This window comes from Trichechus manatus, unplaced genomic scaffold, assembly GCF_000243295.1.
Source record: "Trichechus manatus latirostris isolate Lorelei unplaced genomic scaffold, TriManLat1.0 scaffold00038, whole genome shotgun sequence".
NCBI classification, from domain to species: Eukaryota; Metazoa; Chordata; class Mammalia; order Sirenia; family Trichechidae; genus Trichechus; species Trichechus manatus.
In genome coordinates, this window is record NW_004443974.1 from 8,327,893 (window position 1) to 8,339,184 (window position 11,292).

Sequence of the window (11,292 nt, forward strand, 5' to 3'; positions counted from 1 at the left end):
TGTAACTTATCTGGACTCTCTAAAAAGCCAGTGTCAGAGGAAAAAAAAAAAAAGGGCAGAACTGTTTTACATGAAAGGAAACTAGAGACATGACGGCTAAGTGCAACATATGATCCCTAACTGGACCCAGGCTTTAAAAAAAAAAATGGTTGAAAAGCAAATTATTGGAACATCAACGTAATTCACCACATTAACAGGAAAATTATATCAACTCAACAGACGTAGAAAAAGTATTTGATAAAAGTCAGCATCCATCCATGACAAAAACTCTCAGCGAACTAGGAATAGACAGGAGCTGCTCAACTCGATAAAGGGCATCTAAGAAAAGTTTACAGCTATCAACATACTTGATAGTAAGATGTTGCGCACTTTGTCCTGAATTCAGGTACATAACCAGTGTATCTGCTCCTACTACACCTATTCAACATCATACTGGAGGTCTTAGCCAGTGAAATAAGGGAAGAAATAAAAGGTAGAAAGATCAGAAAGGAGGAAGTAAAATTGTCATTATTTGCAGAAAATATGATTGTGTACATAGAAAATACAAAAGTATGTAAAAACAAGTTATCAGAATTAAAAAGTAAATTTAGTGAGGTTACTGAGTACAAGACCAATATATCAAAAAAATCTTTTGTATTTCTATATGCTAGCAACAATTAGAAAATAAGATTTAAAAAGCAATACCATTAACAAGTATCAAAAACCTATGATTAAATCTAACAAAAGATGTTCAAGACCCTACACTAAAAACTACAAAACACTGTTGAGAGAAATTTTAAAAGATTTATAAGACAGATATACCATTTTCACGGATTGGAAGACTTGATATTATATATAGCAAGTCTCTACAAATTAATCTTCAGACATTCAATGCAATTCCAATCAAAACTGTGAAAACTGACAAGCTGATTCTAAAACTTACATGGAAATACAAGGGACTTAGAGTATTCAAAACAATCTGAAAAGCAACAACAAAATTGGAGGACTTACACTATAAGATAACAAGACTTATTTTAAAGGTACAGAAATTAAGATTACGTGATATTGGTGCAAGCATAGAGGAAATAAATAAACTTCCAGAGGAAAATATACCCTAAGTACCTACAAAGAATTAGCTTGCCATCATCAGTAACACCAGAAGCTAAAAGACAGTGGAGAAATATCTTCAAAGGTCTGGAGGAAATTCTTTCAACCTAAAACTCTATGCCCATACAATCTACTGATCAAGTGTTAGAAAATACACATTTTTCAGACATGTAAAAACTTCTTACTTTTTTACTTTTTATGTACCTTTTCTACAAGCCTACTGGTGTGGTTGTCTCCTATAAGAACTTGAGTATGTATTCCAGAAAACAAATTATAACAAAATAACACAGGAGCCAGAAAATAATAAAATCAACCCAGAGAAGTAGTGAAGGGACATTCCAGAATTACAGCCAACTTTATAACGATCAGAACAGAGGAGGGGTGGGGAAGCCTCGATAAAACTATGACTTAAAATTTGGAAAAAATTAAGGATATCATAAAAGCAAATAATGCAAGAAAAAAAGAAATGCATTTAGAAATTCTGGATGAGGGAGAGGGAAGGGAGAATACTATTTTAAAAAATCAAAATCCAGAATATGACTCTTTCTTTTCTGGTCTCAGGCACTTCCTGAGCTGTGGACTACACTGTAGACATGGCCAAGTCCGAGAACCACACCATGCATAGCCAGTTCCAAAATGGCACAGAAATGGTATCAATAATCCTGATGATAAAGACATCTTTTAAGAAAGTGAACCCTAAGTTCCTAAGGATCACACACTTTGCCAAGAAACAAAAGGGTTTAAAGAAAATGCAAGCCAATAACTCCAAGACTATCAAAGCTTTTGTCAAGCTGAAGGTCTTGAAGGGAGGGCATCAGTCCCAAGATCAGGAGGTGTGCTTGTTACCACACTGTCGGGGTACCAGGCTCTGCTGGCCAAAAGCTCACACCAAGGCCAAAGTCAAAGCCAAGACTCCTCACAACAACCCTATAAGGTGAATTTATTAGCTTCCTTTATTAAAAAGGAAACCCTGGTGGCATAGTGGTTAAGAGGTACGGCTGCTAACCAAAAGGTTGGCAGTTCGAATCCACCAGGCACTCCTTGGAAACTCTATGGGGCAGTTCTAGTTTGTCCTATAGGGTCGCTATGAGTCGGAATCGACTCAACGGCAACAGGTTTGGGTTTTTTTAATGAAAAAGCTGAGGCTCAGAAATTTAGAACTCAGGTGGAGATTGTGTGTATAGTTCTAGGGACTCAAACTCCAGTGGTCCAGCCCCTTTCACATCCTGCAGTACAATAACTATTTGCTTGAAGTCAAACAGTATCTTCTCTAGGATTGGTTTCCTTCCTCCCATTTATTCATACAGCCTAGGCTAGATCAATGTGACATTCTTGAAATCTTTCCTGTGGCTAAAGTGAGTTCAAAGGTTCTTTTTTTTTTCTCTTTAAATCTAACATGGGCAGATTTCCCTTCAGCAACTAGGTCCAGCCCACTTTAAGTCTTACTTGTCTAACAAAACAAAGCACACATATTTACTATGGAGCCCTCCAAGATTTCTTACTTTCTCACTGCAGACTAAAATTCCTCTCCCAATTACAACCTTTCTCCAGAAAAATAAAGACATTATATAACCAGTTCTCACTTTAGAAACACCCCATTTGTAATATAACTTTTCTAACCTTGATAAGTCATCTTTGATTCTTCTCTAACACATAATTTGCTACCAAGTTTTGTCAATTGTACCTAAAAATCTCTCTCAAATCAGTCCCTTTTCTTTCTGTCAAAACTTTACTTCAAGTCTTGATCTTCTGCCATATAAACTATGACATAGTTCCATAAATCAGTGGTCTCCATTTTTTTCTATGCATTCCTATCAGTAACAAATTTCAGCACACATTTGATTTACATATTTATTTATAAATTACAAGAATGTCCTACTATACTAATATATACATTAGAAAACAGAAATAGAAACTTTGGTAGCTGATATAAAAATAAGTTCTAATATATTCTTCTCACACCCCAGTGGATCATCTTGGACAAGCCAGGGATATCACTGCTCTAAACTACGGCTGCCAGAGTAATCTTTCTAAAAACCCAAATCTGATCGTATAATATCCCAAAGTCAACCCTTCAATTGCTCAAGCCTCAGGATCATGTCCCAATGGCGTAAGCCTACTTTTTTCAGCTTCGTCTCCTATAATCTTTATCCACATATCCTGTATTTCAGCTACACCTTTTATCTCCCTATGTCTTTTGCATGCACAGTTCCCTCTGCCTGGAATGTCCTTACCCTTTGAAGCCAATGATTTATACATAACATTATCCCTAAGAGAAAAATGCATTCCAAATGCCACAACCAATTTACAAGTAATTTTTTGGATGTAATCTTTCTACAGGAACTTATGCATTTTGAACATAGCTTTTGTTTTACTTCCCTTATTTGGCTCCTTTACAAGTCCTAAATATTTGGAAAGAATGGGTATGGATTCCGGTAAAAGCAGAGAAGGCCAACTATGTTTTGTTTTATTTTTCTTCCTTGCGTATCTTTCTATTTCCTAACAAAATCCTTTCAAGCAAAAACGATGTTGCAAATCCAGAGATTGGTTTTCTCCTAGAGCCAGGAAAAAGGCTGAACCTTTGCGACCTACAACCAGAATTCTAGCCCAGAATGTACACATATTATTACAGATTTAATATCCTGAATAAAAATATACTTCCAAGAGCAATACTCCAGGTTTTGCTTTCCCTCTTTCAACCTTCCTATTTGCTATACAACCCCTCTAAGTTGGCTACATTGGCTAAGATTAGAAAGACAAAGTAGCACCAATACATTTTCCAGAAAAGTGGCTGACTCTGTGCATTAATAATAGAGAGCCTGGGTCTCCAAAGAAACTTTTATTCCACTGCCCCAACTCTTTCTACAGTGTCTTATAGGAACTGGGGTGAGAGCATTATGAAGATAGGGAAGAGAAGAGGCATTAGAGGAAGAAGTCCTGGAAAAGTCGCACTTAGTCGCACTGAGATACATCAGTTGTGCTATACAACAGGCTTCAGGAAGCAAGCCTATCTTACATCTTGGTAATGAGAACCTTTAAAAAGCAGCCCAAAAAAAAGACTGTAGCAAAGCAATCTTAAGAGACCAAGGCTGTTTCTCTGTATTTGAAAACAATGAGATGGGTATATCCCCATTTTCAAGTCAAATAACTTCCACTATTCTTCCTCTGAGAATCCCTCTTCCCTTCTCCAAATCTCTTTTCCTTCAGTTCAAGTCCCAACCCCTTCTGAGAAACCTGTCTAATCTTTTGTTTTCTACACAACTCATTTGGGCCAAATCAAAATCACAATAAGATACTTTACACATGAGATACCACAGGTGCTTTGGAAAACAGTTCAGCAGTTCCTCATGATGTTAGAGTTACTACACGACTCAGCAATTCCACTCCAAGGTATATACCCAAGAGAAATGAAAACATTAAGACACAAAAAATTATACATGACTGTTCATAGCAGCATTATTCATAATAGCCAAAAAGCAAAAACAACCCAAATGTCCATCAACAACAAAATGTGGATAAACAAAATGTAGAATATCCATACAACAGAATATTCTTCGGCAATAAAAAATAATGAAGTACTGATACATGCTACAATACAGATGAACCTTGAAACCATTACACTAAGTGAAAGAAGCCAGACACAAAAGGACAAATATTGTATAATTCCATTTATATGATACGCCCACAACAGGCAAATCGATAGAAACAGAAAGTAGACTAGTGGTCCCCAGGGGTTGGGGAAGCTGGGGGCAGGGGGATGGGAAATGACTGCTAATAGGTATGGAATGATTAGAATGTTCTGGAACTAGATATCCTGATCAATTACACTTTCGTGAATATACTAAAAACACTGTATGCTGTAAAAGGATGACTTTTATGATATATGAATTATATCTCAATAATGCTGTTTTCAGATTACCATGGCCATCTTACCTGCTGATCTCCTGATTCATCGGCCTCCACAGCCTGAGAGCCAGAAGCCTGCCATCTGACCTGCAGATCTTAGGTTCTCTCTCTCCCAAGATCTCTCTCTCTGACCTCACTTCAAGCCTCTCTGCTATTAGTCACTACTCAAACTCACAGGCCTTCTTTCAGCTCCTGAAATATGTCTACGGTTTTCTTACCTCAAAAAAACTATTGCCGTCGACTCAATTCCAACTCATAGCAACCCCATAGGACAGAACAGAACAGCTCCATAAGGTTTCCAAGGAGTGGGTGATGGATTCAAACTGCCACTCTTTTGATTAGCAGCTGTAGCTCACCATAGCTCTTAACCACTGCACCACCAGGGCTCCTTCTTACCTCAAGGGCTTTGTATAAGTGCTACACTTTACTGGAATGAAAAATCTTGCCCAGTCTCTTTACATGACTAGTGCCACCTCAACCCTTCAATCTCAGCTCAAATGTCATCTCTACAGTGAGCCCTTCCCTTGTCATTCTATCTAAAATAGAACAGCCATTCCCATCATTCTCTCAGCATCTTGTTTCCTTTATAGCACATCCACTTTGCTACAACTCTGTGAACTGACTTTTTATCTGTCAGGTCCACCAGACTGTAAACACGAGAGTAGGAATGAATCTGTACTGTTCACCATTACAATTCTCAATGTCTAGCACAATCTTTGGCATTTAAATGCCTAATAAATGGTAATTTTTATTTCCCTAATATGCCATGTCTTCATACATGCTAACTCTCTCTGTTGAGACTACCACTGCCCCCACCACCACTGCTCCCATCACCACCACCATCACCACTAACACCATCATCACCACCACCGTCCCACCACCATAGCCCCTCACTGCCACCACTGCCCCTATCACCACTGCCCCACCACCACTGCCTCTATTCTGTCACACCCCTACCTTTTTCACATCCCTACTCATCTCTCATGTCTCACCTTAAACATCATCTCCTTGATAAAGCCTTCTTTCCTTGACCCCCCTGAGAAGACAGTCTCTCCTTCACCTATTTATATACTCATCATTGGCTACACCTCTACTATAGCAAGCTAGGGGGAAAAGAGGCATAAAGGGTAGTGTTTTTGTTCTGCATTTCTGTCTTACTAGTACTTTGGAAGACCTTAAAGCAAAGAAAAAATCTTTTCATCTTTGTGTCCCTAGTACTTAGCACACTGCCAGGCACACAATTATGACAATAATAACAATAATGGCTAACATTAATTGAGCACTTTATATGTGCTTGGCACTTCTTCCTGCAACAGTAGGTGAATGAATGAATTTCTTGGTCACCAACCTCACAGAGATCAGAGTCTGGTAGTGAGAAAGGCTGATATACAGGCTAATGCAGAATAAAGGCCAAATCAGTTGCCCTGTCCTATTCCTATGCCTTGAAATCTTAGCAAAGCTTTCCTCTGAGTCCATAAATGTGTCAGGTTTCTTCAAACTCATTTAGAATACTTCCTTCCATTACTTACAACCCACTTCCTCCACTTGGTGCCTGAAAACAATTTCTGGGATATCACCACAAGCAATATTAAACTGCCACACAGTTTCCTGCTGTGTGTCAGCACTATCAGTTAAATTGTTTCATATCAACCACATTCTAGTCCACCGGGATCACTCAAAAACTAAATAAGATTTAAACATACCTGTCAAAGATCGCCAGTTATCACTGCTCCTTTTATCACTCTAGATGAACAAGTGCTCAAGTTTAAGGTTTAGGAGCTTTCCAGGGTGCTACCTGCATCCTGGTGATTTGTTCTTTCCTCTGTCAATTACATTTGGTTTGAGGCAAGGCCATGTTCCTTTATTAAAATGAACGTGGACAAAACTTTCCTTAGTAAAGAGCTGCCTGCCTAAAGCATAGCAATTTGGTTTAAAAACATATGTTTTATGAAACATAAAAACTCTTCCTCCTTAAGAGTTCAAATAACCGAGTTGTTCTTTGAACGCCATGTACCCACAAGTCAGAGAACTGTCTTGGTTACGATTCTAATGCAGATCCTAATGTATTTCTTAAATTCATTCCACAAACTTCCTAAACAATCATGTGCCAGGTATTGGGGTGACACAGGAAGTTCAAATAAAAATAAGACTACCCCTACTCTCGAGAAGTTTATGTCAGGCTAAATATAACAGATAGACAAGGAACTGAACTTTGTGCTATGACAGTGATAAACATAAGGGGCCAGAGAGACACAAACAAGGGGCACCTGACCCAGGCAGGGGGAAGGTGGTGGGAGGTGGGAACCTGGCATCAGGGCAGACTTCTTGGGGACAGCATCTGATCTAAGGCCTATAAACTCTCCCATTCTCCCAATTGCAAAATGTGGTTAATAAACAGTAGTACCTACATCATTGGGTAGTTGTGAGGATTTGATGATATGTTTCACATAAAGCATTCCCATGGTGCCTGACAGAGATTGTGTTCAACCACTTTAGCTTGAAAGGAAAGTTTGATCAAGCACTAAATCTCAGTACCTGTGCCTAGCAACTCAAATGCTTTACTACTCAATCATCCAACACACATCAGCTTCACAATTACACACAGTATTGTTTTCAATCAGTTTTTATTTCTTAATAATGAGATAATATTAAGTCTTGCTTTGTACATTAACAGTCTAATTCCTTGAACATCAAAACGGTTTTCTCCACCATCTAAGGTACACCTATTGGTCTCTTTCCATCCATAGCAAAGGAGAATGAAGAAACCAAAGACTCGAGGAAGCAATTAGTCCAAAGGACTAATGGACCACAGGAACCACAGCCTCTACTAGCCTGAGACCAGAAGAACTAGATGGTGCCTGGCTACCACTGCTAACCACTCTGATCAGGATCACAACAGAAGGTCTCAATTAGAGTGGGGAAAAAATGTAGAACAAAATTCAAATTCATAAGAAAGACTAGACTTACTGGTCAGAGAGAGAGTAGAGGAACCCCCGAGAATGTGGTCCTTAGATACCCTTCTAACTTGGAACTGAAGGCACTCCTAGAGATCACCTTTCAGCTGAATAATAGACCAATCAGCCAAACCCGTTGCCACTGAGTCGATTCCAACTCATAACGACCCTACAGGATAGAGTAGAACTGCCCCAAAGGGTTTCCAAGGAGCAGCTGGTGGATTCGAACTGCTGACCTTTTGGTTAGCAGCTGAGCTCTTAACCACTGTGCCACCAGTGCTCCAAATAATAGACAGGCCTATAAAATAAACAATAACACCTGTGAGGAAAGTGCTCCGTAGAACAATCATCTATGAGATCAAAAGGGTAACATTCAGCTGAAAAAGATGAGAAGGCAGGAAAACTGGACGAATAGAAATGGGGAACTCAGGGTGGTAATGGGGAGAGTGCTGATACGTTGTGGGACTGCAACTAATGTCACTGAACTATCTGTGTATAAATTGAACGGGAAACTAATTCGCTCTGTAAACCTTCACCTAAAGCACAATTAAAAAAAAAGAATTTTCTTCTCCATTAACTAAAATATGCCTTTCTCTGACATTTCTGGTATAAAATATACCACGCTGGACTAGGCGTGGTATATTTCGATAAAGAAAAAGTGTAAATCTTTTGATAAAGAAAAGTGTAAAAGAAAACTAACAATTACTGAGTTTTTAAAATGGATCCAGCATTCATGTTAGTACTGTTTACTCCTAAAAATGAACAAGCAACATGGGTATAGTCTGCCTGCCGGGGAAACTGAGGCTGAAAGATGTTATCTATGCAAAGTTTCGGTTAGTGGACAACAGAACCCAGGTCTGATTTCTAAGTTTGAGTTCATTCCACCACACCGTCAGTCTGACTCAGCCACACAGCATCAGAGAGAACACAGGCAGCCATAATGCTTTCCTGCTCATAGGGGCCCCAGAGTGCTCTGTCCCCCTCTCTCCAAGACTGTCTTAAATAATAAAGCCAGTACACTTAGATTTCACCTCGGCCAGGTAAATAAATTCCTTGGGGTGAAGTCTGTTCTGTCCTGTCAGGATGGAATGGTTAGTAGTAACCAAAGATCTATTTTCTCTAACAACTAGGGTGGCTGCTGAGTAGATGGTTCCCTCACCACCCATCCATCCCATTCCTAGATGTAGTCAGAAGTTACATAAACCATGGTCATCATAAAACTCAACTACTTTTCATAACTTCTGTCTTCATATTCTCTTTCAGTCTCACAAGACAACGTATTTCCCAAGTCTAAGTTTTTATCACAGAGCAGTCTGGTTTCAAGATCAAAGGGGCTATTCTTTATACTAATTTCACGCTTAATACAAATTTCATGCCTTGGTTCCCTTGTCCAAGTGCTCAGATATTACATCGATGAGTTCCACAAAACACACTTGAGAAATGTGTGCGTCAACCTGCTACGTTCAAGAGCAAGAGAGGAACTTGATGCCTAGTCATCTGAACTTCTACTTGCTAGATTTTAATGCTGATTCTGACACTGACTGCCTCATGTCAGGCAAGATTCTGAATTTCTCTGTAACAAGAAGGGTAAGCATCCTTACAAGCATACTCTGGGACTCTAGGGTGGCTTCTGGAAAGTATTTCTAAGTGCTATTGAAATCCAAGTTTACAACTCTTACTTGGAAGCAGCAGCTAAACATGGAGTGCCTCTTTAATCCCAGGGCTTCACAAACTAGTCTTTTTACCTCCCAAGCCTCTTAAGCTCTTGTTTGGAGTATGCTTCTAACTATTTTCCCTCATTTCCACGAAAATGAAGAATTAACAGCATGTTCATTCAACTTACCCATTTTCATTATCATAAGCAAACTTTTCTAGTTCTGTTTAGCAAATGTCTCAGGGCTGCTGCAGCACATATTAGTCACATTTCGTAAGTGGGAAGTCTAAATCACACAGACTACTGCAAAGCTGGGCAAGGGTCACACTGAATGGGCAGCACCCGGACATGAGATGCAATGTTCCAATAATTATGAGATTTGCCCTGAAGTCTCTTCCCCTTTGAAACCTCCCCAGATGCAATTCTCAATATGCTGAAATAAACACATTCCACAGACTTCCCTGTAAGAGGGTTTAAAGTATCTTATGAAAGCTGTTTTAAGGAAAAACCTATGCTGTCAACTTTGTTTTTAAATGCCCTTAAACAATTCTATTAGTCATAGAGAAAACTGAACATTTGCTAGTGATTAGAGATAAAGCATCTCATGTGCTGGGGCTGAGGAAGGGAGAGGCCAGGAAAGGACCTAGCTGGGAGGGGAGATAGAGTCCAAAGCAACACACCCACATTGGATCGCATGAAAGTTGCACTTTCCAAAGTCTACTTCAAGTCTAGAAGGAGGGCAACAATGTTTCAACGTATTCTGAAGTTGGCTGTATAAAGAATTTCCCAGAAAACTAACCCCCCACCAGGGACTCCAGATGAATGAATGAGGGAATGTGCAAGATTGGATTACAAAACCTTACCAAAGATTATCAAAATCAGGTGCTCAGTTACAGCACAGAGGTATCGTCCTTCATAGCCTTTGGCCCTTGCTGAGTGGAGACGTTCACAGATAAGAGACGAACTAAAAGAGCGAGTGAGACAGGACCTTCCTCCTCAGGCCATCCAGACTTAACCCCAAGAGTAGCCCCTCCCTCTAAGAACCTCACACGACTTTTTTGGGGGCCATAGGCCTCATATAGCCAGGCTGCAACCTGCGAGGACCCGCCAACTCTCAGGGGCGCCCCAAACACACCCATCTGGGGAGTTGCTTCCTGAGATTTCCTCTCTTCCTCCCCTCAAGAGTTCTATGACCATTTTCACGGGCTTCTGCAAACCTGGAGTGGGAGCCACCTTGTAATCTCAACAGTTCCCGCCTTCAGGTGAGGAGGCGACACCTGACCACCAGCGCCCTCCCACCCCCACGCGCACCCCGCCCCCGCGCCTCCCTGGATCTCCATGGCAACCGTCCCCCACCCCGCGTGACGCTGGCACGCGGGGCGCCCCTCCGGTCCGGGCAACAAGTCCCCTGCGCGGCCCGCGGCCTGCAGCCCTGGCCCGGCCTCGCCGCCCCGCGCCCGGCCCGGCTCCGCCCGGCCCAGCCGCACTCACTTGATCCTGGAGCCCATGGTCCCCGGGCCTCCTCATGGGCCCGCGGGCCCCGCTCGGCGCTGCGCTGCCCGCCCGCCCGCGGTCGTTCGGCCTCCCTCTGGCGCTCTCCCCGCCCCTTCCTCCCTTCCCTCAGGCTCGGGCCCGCCCGCTCGAGGTTCGCTCCCTCGTCGCCGCCGCCGCTGCCGCCGCCTCCCGGGGCTA

At 41.2% G+C, this 11,292-nt stretch overlaps 1 protein-coding gene across 1 annotated transcript in view; it reads right to left on the reverse strand.

Annotated features, from left to right (window-relative positions):
- DENND1A (DENN domain containing 1A) overlaps positions 1 to 11,289 on the reverse strand; it is a 545,605-nt gene extending 534,316 nt beyond the window's left edge. Inside the window, exon 1 of the mRNA XM_004375649.1 lies at positions 11,092 to 11,289. Coding sequence (XP_004375706.1) covers positions 11,092 to 11,127 — 36 coding nt within the window. The 5' untranslated portion in view covers positions 11,128 to 11,289. The remainder of the gene's footprint in view (positions 1 to 11,091) is intronic.
- Positions 11,290 to 11,292: the final 3 nt, after the last annotated feature.